The 17325-nt window shown below is 29.7% G+C and overlaps 1 protein-coding gene across 2 annotated transcripts; it reads right to left on the bottom strand.

The window, feature by feature from the left end:
- Positions 1–12491: 12491 nt before the first annotated feature.
- Positions 12492–15185, bottom strand: LOC116779765 (protein Wnt-4). Of its 2 annotated transcripts, none has more exons than XM_061521443.1 (2): positions 15026–15185; positions 12492–13642 (listed from the first exon to the last, which is right to left on the bottom strand). In XM_061521443.1, coding segments are annotated over exons 1-2 (948 nt in total). In that variant the 5' UTR covers positions 15028–15185; the 3' UTR covers positions 12492–12696. The 2 variants fall into 2 exon arrangements, with proteins under 2 accessions (XP_061377427.1, XP_032530081.2); XM_032674190.2 differs by lacking the exon at positions 15026–15185 and adding an exon at positions 13729–13881.
- Positions 15186–17325: the final 2140 nt, after the last annotated feature.

Raw genomic sequence — 17325 nt, forward strand, 5'->3', positions numbered from 1 at the left:
AATCATTTATAATTCTTCACGACAATATTTATGCTCTTTAAATTCGTTAGAAAAATTCTTGTATTGAATTGTAAATATAAATGGAATTGTTTTAATATTTCTTCAATGTTATGACTAATAGCTCTGTTATTAACTCTAGTTTTCTGACCACACAGAGTTGTTTCTTTTTTATAACAATCCCTCCATACGTGCTAATTTAAATTGAAAAGTATTATGTTGTAGGACTGGATAATTCACCCAGTTTCTTTGCGTGTTCTCGATAAAATTTATTTTGCTTATGTTATTATTTTGTTTAAAGTTTGGTATGTGATAGTTAATAGTTAATGTTCTTACTTGACTTTTACAAAGCATTGAAGATTTTGTATTACATATTTTTTATACACTAATTTTATCAGAAGAATCCTTATAAAAAAACCGTTAACACTGAATTAGTCGAAAAAACTTATATTAATACATTGCCTCTCATTCTGCTTTATACGGTTATATTTTTTGGAATAAGTAGATATCATCTTATATCGTCTACTTACCACCAATAAAAAATTCCAGTAGAAAAAGTGATTTTTTTAATATGCATATTACATATTTTTCTGTTAGATCGCTTATTCTAAATTTTTTTTCTGTTAAGTATAACTATAGTTTTAATGTTAAATGTAAGTTTAGGTCAAAACCACTCTTAATTTTAATTTACGTTTATGAGAGTTAAAAAATCAAATGTTATTGAAACAAAAACAAGCTAGACCACAATGAATTAGGATATCTCATGATCATTATAGCCTAAACATCAATCTAAGTTAATTATAGTGCTGTGAAGGTCAATGCATTCGACTTCGCAAGGCTGTTAGTCGGATGTGATACAAATAATAATAGAATGAAGGTAAAATGAAAAACAGCAAAACGGTCATGGAAAGTTTTTTGAAAAATAACTTAAAATTATAGGCATATAAAACAAAAAAAGCGAAGTTAATAAACATCTTAACCTCTCAATAAAATAAACGAGTTAATTTTTACATAAAATTATCTGACCGCAAAATGAGGCTGCGGTATTTCCGATTACTTAAATTCATTTAACACGACACTCAAGCTTTGAATAAATTCTTATCATAACCGCAAGATCATTTGGGTGGGCTTTTGATTTGACTACTAATAATTGCTAATAACCACAGGACGATACACTTTTTGATACATTAAAAAATCTCTAATGACTTCTATCGAGGACGGAGCATTAAATCTATCAAAGATGAGAAGTTGTTTATTTTTAATTCATACGATTTAAGGTATAAAATATATTCTACTCAAATTATAAAAAAGCAAGTAAGTAAGCATCTCACTAAAACACAATTTGTAAACAATCACTCTGGATTGCTCACAGCGACTAAATAATATGATGGTACTTCATTTCCAAAATCATCTATCTCCGTTTAAATAATAACAAATAACGCTTTATATTTTATGTGTTTATACAAAGAGCGACGTCTCGGTGAGCGTGTGAACCTTCATTTTTCGATCCGATTTTTCGACAACAAAAAAAAAACTAAAAGGCTCGCTCATTGATGAAATGTATCCGATGTAGGTGACGACTGGCGGCGCCTCTTTCTGTCTTTGCTAGACGTTACTTAGATTGCATTTACTGTCTATTATTGAAAGTGATCGTTTCTTGGTTTTACACAACCTTTTCAAATCCAAACATTTTATATATATCTGATTTAACATACGAGTAAAAAACAAAAAAATATATATTTTTCTTTTCTAAAACAGCATTACGTTATCATCTACCTCGGAAACAAGTGACCGGATAAGAAATCTATTTACACACTAGATGTTATCTGATAAGAAATATTTTTCCCAAAAGGATATTATTTACACTAGCATCGGAACCGGCACCTTTATTTAAATACAAACGATAGTGAATTAGGTAAATGCCATTGAAACCAGCCAACACACTAATTACCCGTCTTTTAAATGTTTAACAATGAAAGTCAATAAACATTGCCCTCAAATTATTACCTTACTTGTAAGAGTTACATCTACCTTATTTTATTGCTGTACAGACTTTGACTTAAAACTGTGCTAAAATTATTAAATATATATATGCTTCTGTGTTATATAATCTGAAGCTAAAATAAACCAAACTATTAATCAGCTACAACAATTAAGGCCAATGATATTTGTAGTTGAATAGGAAACCTATATATCCTTAACGTCAATTAAAGAGGAAAAAATAAAGAGAAAGTTTTTTAATAATAAAATTAAAGTAAATATATATTTACTTAAAATTGTTTGTTTATTTCGCCTTAAGAAACACTTGAATTAAGAAACACTTGGATCATTAGTATTATTTAAATCTGTACACATAGATAAGAATAACGTCTCAGTGAAAGGAATCAGTGGAATTTTTTTTTTAACCAAGACGTACTTTCCATTAGTCAATAGGTATTTTGAAAGTTAAAATTGAATCAACACTAACAATAACAGTTATTTTTTATGACTTACCGGTGAAGGGTCATAAAGGTTTATTACGTGGGTTACCATAGTCCTTTGAGTTTTACAATTAACCAAGGATTTTCGTGTCTGCACTTGTTTTCTACTTAATAGCGTCAAGCTTCCATCGACCCTAAATTTATTTGCATAAGGTTAAAAATTGTTTAAGTGTTTTGTGTATTGTGCCACCGTACATTTATATAGAAACAATAGGCAAAATTATCGCAACTTTTGTGGAACATATGACAACATTATGACAATTCCTAGAATACATTTGAAATGCCGAAAATGCAAGTGTTCCTAAAACATGAACTATATTCGTAAAACAAAGGTTCTTCATGTTAAATGAGATAAGAGCATTTATATTGTATGTACTATAGAATGTAAATACATTAAACTCGTTTAAAGGTCCCCTTTCATTGGCTTATAAGAAAATAAGTTAATAATTATGCTGAAAATTTAAATAACGGTGAGTTCCTATAAACTGGTAAAACATTTTATTGCACCTACATTGTTGGAATATATTTGTTTAGCTTTATTGCATTGCATTTATCTATTTTTTATTTCCATTTATAAATAAATTATATAATTGTAGATATTTTTGTAATAAAATTAACACATCTGTATAAAATTGTTAATCAAATATTACAAAGACAGCATAAGACAACATTAAGTATAATATGTATATACACGATATTATTTAAATAAAATTTTGCGTCCGACTAGATTTTTGTGATATATAACATAATATAGGTAAGAATAAAATAAATGTAAAGTCAATCGAATTAAATATAAAAAATATTATCCTTTAAGAAACTCATTCACTCAACATTATTACAAATACCTTCATAATCATACAACCGTCACGAATGCAGTCATAGACTGAAGGATAAAAGGACTCTGATACTCCATCTTCCTCTATCTCCAATGTGTAAGGGAGATGGATGAATGAGAGAATATTTAAATGTCAGCATTTTCATTATCATCGTGTGAGTTCGGGGCCAGTTTACAATAAAAGTAAATTATGTACTGTAATAGAATGGTTAGGTGCGCTCCATTATAGATATGTTCGGATATTCCGCCCCGTACTATGATTTGTACGCGCTTTGTTTGATTGCGCCTTTGTCTATGTCAATAAATTCCGTATTTTATTAGTTTTTTTTTCTTCCTTTCACTATATTAAAACTCGATTAAGAATAATTGTAACCAATCAAATTATGTCTAAAGCCAATACAGTCGCAACTTATCAGACGAGCTTAAAATACGACCTTGTCATATGTTTAAACAAGTTCCTTTTGTTACTTACGTTTATAAAAAAATAAAAGAAGAAATCATATTTTATTAAATATGCCATTTAGTTCTTGACGTCGGTTCTCTTCTGTGCATCATAATAGCAATATCCTGTCTATTGATTGTCAAAAATCAGGAATTTCGGCAATTACATCCCACCTCCCACGTGAATGTTTGAAAAAATCTCGCACCAGGCGCATCGAAATTATCTTAAATGACCCAACATCTCTTTATTGAGGTTGGTACAGATCACAGGAGGAAGCGGAGGCGACCAAATTGTGATAAATATTTAATACTATGGTTTAATATAAACTCGCCTAGAACCATAGTTATAATTACGGCGTAGCATTAGCTATATTTATAGATATTAATATACTGGACTAAAAGACATTTTGTGTTGAAGACATCACTCATGCTATCTCATATATGAAATTCATATGACAACAACTATTGCTTTAAATCCAAATAATTTCCTATACAGTACCTAACATCCGTCGATAACTTGCGCCGTATTGAGGCGTACCATTTTTTTATTATTTTCCCCTTTGTTGCCTTTGTAAAAGCTAGCGCCGGCACGAAGCGTTCCCTAAAAGGTGATCTAAGGCGTACCTTCGCGTAATCGCTGACGGTTACATATTTATTTTTGTGTTTCATTCTTGTCTTGACGTAAATAAATTAATGTGTTACATTCGGATATTTCGCGCTTCCCTGGTGGCCGGTTGTATGGGAGGCATGTAAAATTATATTCGAATTTCTTGAAAGGTGTTGTATTTTTTTACGGTAACTTTATTTATTTGAAGTCTTCTTTAAGAATTATCATTTCCATTGTTGCGTTTGTATCGCTCTGGCCCGTGGAAATATAATTAGTAATCATACATCTGTTATTATGACATTGTTTAGGTATAAAATAATTTAATTTACAAAAGAAAATTTGCAACTATTCTTTATTTTTATCTTTAAGTAAAAATGCAATCTTTGAATGTTGAATTAGTTGAAGTAATGGGATGATTTTTTCTGGACGTAGTTTATGATTCCGTTAAATAAAATAAAATCAATATAAATTTTTTCCTCTGTAATTTATGTTAAAACTTTGGTTGATCATTATAGCGACCAAGTACCTACTAAATTTATTAATATGTATAGTAAAATATGTTTTCAATAAATCTTAAAAAAGTTGAAAATTTTATTTTATTTAATATAAATTTTTATCGTTTCTTATATTATTTAATAAAAGTTATCTCACGATATAGGTATATACTGTTTTTTTATATATACTTTAACACAATATTGTTATTTTGATTGAAAGCAACAAAAGTATTGCTATGTCCTAATAGATTAAAATACAACAGGACATACAATGAATTAAATTATAATTTTTAAGTAATTAAACAAAATTTTATGTCTCTTTAAATAATTTTTTCATACTATATTATTCCTATCTTATAATATTTTTAATGGCGAGTTTTATGAATGAATGTGAAACAAAAGACCGGTCGAGCCTTTGTCAAATGGCGCCAGGTTTGCGCAATAAGACTTATTACTTACAGCGACGACATTTAGAAGTACTTTTGACATTAATTATATCTGCATTTTCATATTAAAATAATTTATAGTTTTATAATGTTCGCAAATATAATAACGATTCATTTTTGATATTTAACAGACATATGCTGAATGACATTTAAATTCATTATATACATATATGTATAAATTCAATTGAAAATAATTCGAATCGTGCGTAAACAGATAGCGATCGGTACCTGGCACGCAATTCATATTAATTAAACAAGAGAACGGTGTGGGAGCGTGCTAATTAACAGATCTATAACAATGATACCGAAACAAGATAAAAACGAAGGTTCTAGAACAGAGACTTAATGCCTTAACGTACATTAAATTATATTAATCAAATTTAAAATTATTATAAATTAGGTACGAGCTATTTAGTTATCGTTAAATTTCTATTTATTATAATATGTATATAGGTTTTAATGTGGACGTGTGTATATGTATGTATCTTATTTAATAAGGAATTTATTAATAAGGAATAAATTTTTCTTGACTGATACTTTCTTATACCTGAGGGGGATGAAAGAAGAATTCTGATTAGTTTATCTGTAACTTCCAGAAAAATGGATTCCAGTTGCTTTATCCAAAGGTTGGCTTCGACCCTGCTGAAGGAGAAGAATTATCACTCTTTATATTTGAATTTCATTTCAAGTTTCAATTTAAAATTACTTTATTTATATATATACAATAAGTTTTTTTTTTCTCTTAAAAAAATATTTATCAACGGAATTACATTCCAGTACACCCGTTGATATTTTTTTTTCAGAGTTAAAAACAATATTTCAAATTAACTAACAGTATTAGAAAACTAAGTCGGTTTAATAAAACCGTGACTTGATTGAATAAACAGTAACTCTGGTCTAAACCTGTTCCAACTGTCAGTCTGAAGATATTGGAAGAACTGTCAACAGCTTCTCTCAAGTTATAAGAACTCGAAAATGCCTCGGGACAAATAATTGATAATATCAAACAAAGGTTTTACAATTTGTATAGAATGTATGAAGGTCATATAAAGCCATGGACACATGTACATCATTCCCTAGATGTGGAGAAATATGTCCTCAAATGTTTCATTTCGATAAATAGTTATATTAGTGTGGAGGCAGGTAAATAAAATATATATTTTTTAATGTATTATTTTATTAACCTTTTTTAATTATCAATCGCAAAAGATACAGCAAACTCTTGATCTTTTATTTTAGACCACGCGCTAACTGTAAGGACTCCACAGGGTGCCCGCTTGGCAATGTGTCGAAACCTGGTAAGGTGTTAAATAATACATTAACTGTGCCATGCATAATTGAAGAGTTACATTGACAGCTTGGAACTCGTCTCAAGTGTGAAATGGACCCTAGAATGACGTTTGTGTTCGATCATAACTATATACGGCGGAAAGTTTTAATGCTGTACCCGCTGTTACACAATTTACTTCCACTAAGTGGAGGATTATGTAAAGGAATGAACTAGCTGATGATGTGTTAGATAAAAATTAGTTTTGCTAAGGATTTCGCTTAGAATTTCCAAGATATCTTTGTCCAAAAGCTCTATAGTTACTTTCCAACACAATATTTAATCGATAATCAATATGTAGCTACGAAAGTAAATTAAAATACCACTAATTATCGATCATAATACATATGATAAAAAATAAAATAACTGTTTGTAAACCAAAGTAGATATTTCTATACCCATTTCATGTTGTGGATTTTTAAACGATAATATCCTGTCCAAAACTTGTGAGCAACTTGACTATATGTCTAGTTATGACCAAAACGAGTCAAAACCGGGGCAAGTTGAAGCCCATGTATCATTTAATACAGACGGACTTCATTTCTGATTTGTTACGGACCTCGGCTGACTTGATTAAATAATAAAGTTACTCTCGATCTTTATTAGTTTTGATACATTATTAATAATTGTGTGATCATTATTATTACGGTCACATTTGCATGAAGATAAATATCTATAATATCTTTTTATGACGCTTTAAAATATAGGCATTGTCGTCAGCTTCGCTCGTTTCATTGTATACTATAATTGTCTCTTTAATAAGTCTTTTAAAAATGTCATAGCATTTTTCATAATTACAAGCGCATGACACGATTCATACGTAACTTATTCAGACAATATATTTATATTAGTAATATGCGTCGGTTTTCTTTCACGCAATTGAGTATTTTAAAATTTATACTGAATATAAGTAATTTTGGATGTTTAAATATTGTCAATTTTATTTATTTCACTGTTGACAATGTCATATTTATTTGGATAATTACATCAATGTTTGAAGTATCTTAAGAAGGAAATATCCATTAATTGCAAAAGCTCTGTAATAGATCTCACGCACCACGGGCCACGAAAAGAAATACGTAACTGTAAAATCCATCACAGACTAACTATATCCTAACACCATTGTTAAGAGATTATGGACATCCATTCAAGGGACAGGTAAGTATGTAGGCATTTGTGAAGAATTTCAGTTAAGACGTTTTACAGATAATCGGTAGATTCGCTTCGGTGGTGAATGATCGTATCGGTTTCGTTACGTTTATAAGACTATAAAATTGTTGTATTGATATTTCCCTTATTATTATTTTATTGGACGTGTGTGTTATATTAATCAATTAACAATAATTTAGAATAGTTATGAGATATATAACATGAATAATTATATGAGATAGGATTGCTGTAAGATTCAGCTATCCAATCTTTTCTCTAAAGCCACCAACCATCGTCTTGATGTATTATAAAGAATAATTGTTCCAACATGTACGTACGTGAAATTAAAAACATTCTCACTTTAAACAACAACAAATTTTCAAGTACGAAATTTTTTTTGAGTGATCTCAGGTACACTTCATACAAACCCTTCTAGATTCAAAAAACTGCTAAGTACATCTTAAATGTTATATAAATGCAACAAATACAAATATATTTGTTAATTTTACGATCCACCGACTTTCTAATACATTAATCTCAACTACCGAAAAAGAAATGTGTGATCCTAATTACCTATAGCTGTTAAGTGAGCTGTTAACTCATTGTCGTTTCAAATACTTCGAATGGTCATTTCCCTTAATCCTCACACAAAACTCACTAAATATCCTAAGTAGAGGTATCAATTGCGCTGGATTTCTTATATTTAACGGGGATAATGGATTTGTGGGTGGCACTTTGTTTTTATGAAGCAATTCGTACTTTTTTTATTAATTTTTTTACTTTTTAAATAGAACTTAGGTAGCTTAAACGTGACACAAAAAAATGTTGTTAATATTTTTAATAGAATTTATAAATAGTCTTTACTTCCAAGAGCTTTTAAAGTTAAATCAAAGCAATCGTTGTTTTAGTTATACAGAATATATTAATTCTACAAACCTTATAAATGAGAAAGTTTATATATATATATATATATGTGTATATATACATCTTTGTATATGTGTGTATATAAATATGTATAGTTTTTATCACACAAAAACTGCCGGATTGATTTTGATGAAACTATACATTAATGTTGCTCAGACATCAGAATAGGACACAGACTGTTATTTGTTTCCAATGCCGTGCGGGTCCCGTGGGCCCAATACGTATATGTGTATTATTTATGAAATGACACAGATTCCAATGTCGCTGCCTTTTTGTTACGAAAACTATTGTTTTGACACACTATGCACATTTTCCCCTGTGCCCAAGTTCAATCTGACGAGGTCGCAGTCAAAAATGAGTTCATACGACTACGCGCACAGTTTTATAAATTTTATAATAAATAATTTTCATGCTAACAATTCGTAAACACTTTATTTAATTCTATAAATCGCTTTTATAGAACTCGCTATCTATTTAGAACTTTCCTGAAATTTTATATTGAGAAATTAAATAATATATCATTATTAATACTTATTTTAATGGAATACACATTGATGATTGATTATTAAATAAATTGTCTTATTTCCATAAACATAAGGCAATAAAAGCTTTGTTTAATATACTGTAATTGGTCGACCTAACATAATTTTATTGGCTTTGTACCGATTACTAATCTCCATTACTATGGAAACTCGAACCTAAGTTATTTACCATATGATTTCAAAGAAATAATCTAGTATTTAAAACTTAAATAAGTTCAAAGGGAAAAATTTTAAGAAAAATAATTTATAAATAGAATTCTAATTTATTAAATGTAAACACATGTAATAATATGGCTATTTAATAACTTTATCAGAAAAATATTATTCTTTAGACAGCTGTATTCTAGTTACAATGGTAATACGTTTCGTGTTGAGGTCAATAAATAAATAAATCTGTAAGCTGCTGTTATTTTTTTTTTTTACTTTAATAGCGCTATCGTAATTATGTGCGTTGGCATCGAAAACAAACCGCAATTTTGTGGCCTTTAATGGTTTATGGGTCAATTATAGGCGTCATAATTACTATGTAGACCCATCTTTAGGATCTTTAGGCTAGTACACAATATTCATTAGTGGTTTTGGAAGGCATGTTATTAAAATCCGGATCTTGTCTTGGATTTTTCTTAATCTTAACCTTTAAAACTATCATTTGAATAATGTTTGTAGTTTTAATAATAATGGCAACACTTTAAAAACAGCATATTTAAGGAACGGCTTGGATATTGAAGAAAAAATAAAACACGATTAACATACTCGATAAAGGTTTATTAAACGGTAATATGCACTCAATTTGTGTTTTCCACGCATATAAAGTTTCTCGATCGCCGCGTATTAAATCGATCTTATCGCGCATGCGTCTTCATTCGCGCGTTGCAAAATATGAGAATCGCATTAATCTCGACTGGGTACCAGGAATCTGAGCTTGAAGATAATAGGTATTGACTTCAACGGTTTTGAAATGTTTTATGTTCAGATTGGTCATTTTTATTTAAATTTATTCTATATAGCGCCATCTATTGAATGGTTTTATCGACGTCTACTGGGTTGACTGCTTTACAGCGGCATCTTTGGCCAACTGATTACACCAAGTGACAGGTTTTAGATACGATTCTACTAAAATGATGACGTTTCGATATTTTTTCAAAAGATGTCTATTGTATAAATTTAAGAAATTATCTAATATTTTTCGTACCTGTTATTGAATAGCTCTTTTTGAAATTTTGACAAGTGAACTTGAATATGGTTCGGTCTTGAGTAAAACTTTATTTTTAGTTGGCCTAAAACATATCGTATAATATGTAAAGATAATCCTAATTATATAGAGCAACTGTTCCAAGGCTTTAAATTTAAATGTTTTTTTGGGGTAAGATGTAATAATAGTAGTCCTTCTTAATTTTTCTGCAAATAATTAATATGGTTATTTAGATTTAATATGATTTAGGTGATGGAATTTCTAACTGACGGTAGAATAAGCACTGAAATATTATTACAGATATTTTTATAATGATGATACTGTTTAATAATTGTATTACATTCAAATTTGAAACACAGGATGTAGGCTTATATGAAACTTAAACTGCTCCGCGATTTCTTTCGAATAGGTTCGATTTGATAAGGCTTACTGAACGTTTAAAGTTTGAAGAAATCTTCTTATTTTACGTTAATAGAAAATTTTGATTACCCTAATAACTGGTAAAAGATAAGTCCTATTCGAAAAATAAAACTTATAATTCACACTTAACAATTAAACTAAACTAACAGTCACAATTTGGATAAACCAAGTATGGTTTCCACGTAAATCCCAGCAGCCTTTATGATATATCGAACTTGAAATTATGTGACATACAACATTATTTTCCATAAATTCAAAGTTTTAAAAATGCATGCGATGGAATGACTTTAATCGGCAAAATTTTGGTAGTTTTTCATACTGTTCTAATTAAATTGGGATCCGTAATTTAAAACAAATATATAATATGACACATTGATGTTTCGAAAATACTTTGCTTTCTGGTTACAGTTTTTTTAATCATGGTTTTTTAGTCAGGGTTTTGTATGAAATTGTAAGAAATAAAAAATCCAACCTTACCTTTTTATAGCATTAGGGTTGATATCTGACGCAAAGAAATAAAAGCAAAATATTACCTTCCAAAAATGTGCCTTAATAATGAATAATCTTTTTCCATATTGGCCAATACATTATTTATCGCGATACCTGTCTTTAAAAAAGGAGAATCATTAATTGTTGCTGTACTGAATTTGAAATATATAACTATAGATTTGAAAAAGTCCTAAATAAATAATAAACCGAAATAAATAATTCTATCAACATGATATAAATTTAACTGGCAATAGGAGTAGTTCTCCTTATGATTCCGACTCTTATTTTTTATTTTTTTAAATTGTTTACATATTTAACAGCGAGGCAAAACCTGACTAATACTGAGTGCTATAATTTTTTTTTTAGTATAACTAAGAAAACAAAAACAAAAATATAACATAAGAAAAGTCCTATCTTAAAATAACTTTAAAAAAAACTTTTGTAATAACCAGTTTTTTTTTGCAGCCAAAGAACATATTCTATGGCATTGTAATGTTTAAAAAGGTATACAATTAAGACGACATTGCCTATGAAATTGACTTAATTTCAATATTGTGAATGAGACAGAATTTCAATATTAATGAAACTAAAAAATAACCACAATCGTGTCTGACCTACGAAGGCATAAACAGTAGTGGTCAAACCAACCACTTCAAAATGATTGCCTGCAAAATCTCACAGCTATTAGAAATTTAAGTATATTCTAATTTTTGGTAGGGTTACAAGACTTGGGAGAAGAGATAATTTATGCATTAAATGTAATTAAATGGGGCCTATATAAAGTACAGACGTATTTTTTTGGATGGATTGGCCTTTCCGAAGGTCATCAGCAAGATTGAATGAGGGAATTAATGTTTTTTATTAGATAGATTTTATGTAAATTAACTAAACAAGTTTATGTGATTCATACTTATAAAAATATATGTTTTTTATATATACTTACATATAAGCAGTGACTTCAGGATTTTTTAAACGATAAGCAACTTAAAATATACGACTTGGTAGATAATTTTATATTCTAAATCAAGGAGCAAAACAGCTAATTTGTATTGGTTGTAATTTTATTATATATATATACATTAAAAATACAGATTTCTTTATTTTAAAAATTTAATTGCTTGTAACAATATTATAAAAGCAAATCTCTTACTTAAATCACTTCTTCAAATCAAAGATTTTACCCTCCGATACCATTCTTCTTTATAAACCATCTCACTTACAACTCGTTCTACCGTAATGGCTATCACAGCATAATATCAACTTTCATAACTTACAGATACAATTTTGAATTTTAAATTATTCGACATGCACAATATTTCTTAAAAGACTTCCCATAAATAATTAAGTGTACAATCACTTGCAAGTAAACAAGTCCGCTGTTTCAACACAAGTATCGCATTTAACGAAACAACAGTCCACCATTTTACATTTGCATCTAGACTTAACTATCTTCTTTCCTGTAACGTAACCTCTTCCACAACACAAAGTAGCACAATTATGAATATCTTTACATATTCTTCCCTTTGTACTAACACATAAATTTGGAGTCTTCTGTAGGTAAATCAAATTATTCTTGTCAAGTTGCATTCTTTTCCTAGCTTTCGGCGTAACTGCTCTCTTCGTTGTAAAATTCACTAATTTCCTTTTCACGGCATGGTGGTAATGTTTCTTCAATAATCCCATAGCTGAATTAAATGGCCCTAGTCGCTTCCAACAAGTCTTAGTGGTGCACGATCCAGAAAATCCGTGACATTTACAAATCTCTTTCATCTGTTCGCCAACAGAGTCCATACCGACGATTATGTCTTGTTTAACAATTTCAGCGATTTGATCAGACCCTGCCTGTTTCCATTCTAGAAAGTTTTTTGTGAATCTTTTTCCAAATTTAAAATCGTCTCCACAGCCACGAACATGCCATGATGTATTTTTGAAGCTTCCAAAACATGCACATCTGGATAGGTTGCCAGAGGCACAACCTCTTGCAACAGCATGAGCTATAGATGCTGCAATCAAGGCGTGGACGAAGGCAGTCTCTCTATAGATTTTCTTGAAAATACTTTTTTTCGGTCGTTTATTAAAAACAAGCGAACAATTCCATCTATCATATTGAAATGTATCTTCACAGGCTGTGAGTGCCTGTTGCTTGGCCGTGAGAATAATATTTGAAAGACCTGGTTCTTTTTTGCACATTTTGGACTGTCGGGCTGAGGATCTAAATGTCTTACAGGAATCAGGATAAATGACATCAGCCCGGTCAGTAAACAGCTCCTCGATAGACTTTTGTAATACTGGCTGAGACCTGGAATAGTTGAAAAGCATCCAATCAGTTATAGAATTTAATGAAAAGCCTTTAATGAAATTCTTCTAATCAATATACAATTTTACCCATTTACATTCTTCGCGGCGAATATTGAAACTGTAAAAATTATCAGAAAGGTCAGAACACCAGATTTAAACATGACTGTGATCACATTTACATGGTAAAATCTTGTTGGACAGTCTATATTACTATCTTTACATTACTGGATGTAATTCTCAAATGAGCTCATACTTAGAAAAGACAAAGGTGTAGTTGATAATGAGTTTATCGAATTGGGTGGGACCTTACCAAAAAAGGTATAAAGTAAACTTGGAAATCAGTGTAAATACATTAGTGTCATAGAACAAATAATTTACTCCAACTTCTATGAAGTGACCTGTCTATCCTTTTTAGTGTTGAAACTCGTTGCCTAGATATCATATTATCATTATATATTACTCGAGGTAATCTTGTAAGGGAAAATATCTAGATTAATTACTTTCTTAATATCTAGATATTTTCCGTAATAGCTTTAGGGAAAATATCTAGATTAAGAAATGATATTTGATCTAAGGTGAACACAGACGAAAAAAATACATAAAATAAATCAAATTATAAACTTGAGGTTCTTTTCGATATTGAGATAGAAAACTTATTTGAATAATATATTCCTTGTTTCTTTGAAGTATCGAGTTATGTATTTCGTGTTTTTTCCACTCTACATCTAGTAACACCTTGTTCTGTAACCTTGTTATAATCAGAGAAAAGTCACTCACGTTTGGAAAATACACAATGATTATGGAGCTAATGTCGAAGAACTTATATTGTGTTCATTAAAAGACATTTCTTTGTAACAATAGAAACTCGAATTACGTTATAAGATGTGGTACATTTTATTAACATTATATTGAATTGTCGTGAGCACCTGTGTAAGAGCGTATGAGCGCTTGTTTCATTATATTGTATCTCCTAATTCAAATTTAAATTGCGTGCCAAAAATATAATCTATTTTTATTTGCTTAAACGATCTTAAAACAGTACATTTATTGAAATAAAATTCTTTGTCGTGTATTGAAATGCTTACTTTGTTTTATTGAAATATTTACTCGCAATCATTTATTGAGGTTTTTATAATGTCAAATCAATTCTGTAGTGTTTGGTAAGGTATCGGTTTTGTTTGCACTTTCAACTTGTCTCTGAGTGTGTGTCATTTGTAATAATCCTTATACAAATGTCAATGGTCACTCCCATCAAATATTGTTATAAACTGGACGATATTCAAATATAAGGCTGTATTTACATCTGACTTTTTCTAAAATGTGTGTCACAAATGATCATGTTGTTCACACTACAGTTTACGACTTAGGAGTTAGAGATACTTACATTTCGTCTGCCCGTAATCACGTTTGCTGTAAAGGAACCGAAACGTCGGAATTATGTAGTTATAAAAGAAAAAAAAAGCTTAGTTTCATTTCCTTGGGAATATTTTGTTCAAGATTTTAAATAGGTTTCAGAACTTCAATAGCTCTAGCGTCTTGTTCGAAACTCTAAAGGTACTCGTTCACATATCTCAAGTGTTAAACTTTAATACACTGCAAATATTATGCCATTACGGCACTTAAACTAATAAAATACATACTGATATAACCTTTAGGAATAAAATTTGTTTGTTTAATGTAACTGATACTTCAAATTTTTTTTTATTGGCAAAGTGTCAAATATTTTGTAAAATAGATTTTATTAAATTCAAGCATTCAGAGCAAAAATACTTACTAAAGTAAGAAACTGTCTTTTAACAGGAATATAACAGAAAAACTGTAATACAATTTGCATCAAATATTGAGCTTGTGGCTGCAAATAGCACGGCAAAGTCGCATTCACATATATTATTGAATTCACCAATGATACCACGAAACTGTTTCACAAACAGATCTTTAAAATGAAAAAGAAATATATAATAACAGATAATCTGTATAAAATATTTATCAATTCCAAATTTGAATTATGTATATCCTGATGCAATATTTATTCACAACACTAATGTACACAAATTCATATCGAAAAACCAGAACAGAAGAAGAGTTCGTTATGTCTAAATGTTTGTGAGTTATAGTGATACAAACGAACTGTCATTGTGTATATGTAATTAATATTGCCGTATCCATGAGCTATATAGTCGTACATCATTGTGTCGGCGCGGATCAATAGACGCGAGTCACACCAGCCGGAACCAGACCCTCACTTAACTGATTTCGTTTGATTTAAACACATTTGACATTAATATATTTAATACTAGCTACAGTTAAGTATTTTTTTATTGTTAAGTTTATTTATAAGGTAAAACACTTTTATTATCTGATTTTAAATTTTTTTTCTTTTAATTCTTTAAATAGTTGTGGTCAATGGATTTTTTGTAACCAAAACCAATATTGCCCATACAAATTCGACCATGTCAACCCTTGTAAATAGATTAGAATCAGCTTTTAAAAATTCACTAAACCCTTTATAAAAAATGCAATAAGCAATTTGACTCTGTTTATCCATGTCTTTCATAAAAGAACTGTATTCAACTAAAACATAAAAAGAAAATCTATGAAAGTAATAAAAAAAAAAAGTTCTTTCTTGGGTACTTTTTTATATATAGGATTTACCTACATTCTAATAATTTTATTATTTTCAGGTATTTATTGCAAAATTTCGAATTCAATTAACGTATCGCGCACCGTAGCAAGCATTGTTTTGGGTGCGTGAGTTCAACGACCCGAGTCTGGCGTAGCGCCAACTGTGCTACGCGGCTACGATAAAAAATTTCGTTAAATATTAACATTACTTCTATTAAAATTTATGAATAATAAGAGGAAACTGTCACCGTCAAGCTGCCGAAAGACATTTTCTCATATATGCAACAGTAATTTCCGCAGAGCAATCTGTTCTTGCAAACGGAATATAAATTCACATACCAACGTCAATTTACTGTACACGTGTAACTGCTTGTTTCCGCACGATAAGTGGAATGAGCTAGAATTACACTGGCTTTAATAAAGTTCTATTCGGGTCATAGACTTAAGAAAAAAAAATGGAAACATCATATAACTAAATTTTATCTAAATGATTTTAGGACATAAGATAGTTTGATTGAAAAAGTCTTGGAAGGGAATAAAAAAATACATAAAAAATAAGACAAACAAATAAAAAATAAAGTCAACGAGTTTGAACTAAAAGCCTTTGTCGTTTATAATGAACAATTACACTTATTAAAAATATATGTGTGTATAAAAAAATCTGCAAATATTAAAACTACTAGTTACTGAACCGTTAAAGGATTGCATCATATTATATTGCTATGAAATCCTTCCCAGCAATAAATTATTCAGTAAACTTGATCGCGCTTCCACTGTGAAATCAATGAAGAAGTCTCCATCAATGAAGGTATATTGCCGCAGCAGGGTGGCGCTTGTTGCTGAGGTTGTAAACCCTGTGGTGCATTATTACAAATGACTAGACAGGCAATGCCCTTACCTTAAGGTAACGATAGATCTGGTTTTAGTGCACATAATTTTTTTCATTTTGTCCAAATTGCGGTAATTGTTATAGCGGTTTTTATTGTTAGTACCCAGTTCTAGACTTGTCAAAATGAGTTTATGATAATTGAGTTTATATGTATGCTTTAAATTGAATACATA

This window comes from Danaus plexippus, chromosome 2 (genome assembly GCF_018135715.1).
Source record: "Danaus plexippus chromosome 2, MEX_DaPlex, whole genome shotgun sequence".
NCBI lineage: Eukaryota > Metazoa > Arthropoda > Insecta > Lepidoptera > Nymphalidae > Danaus > Danaus plexippus.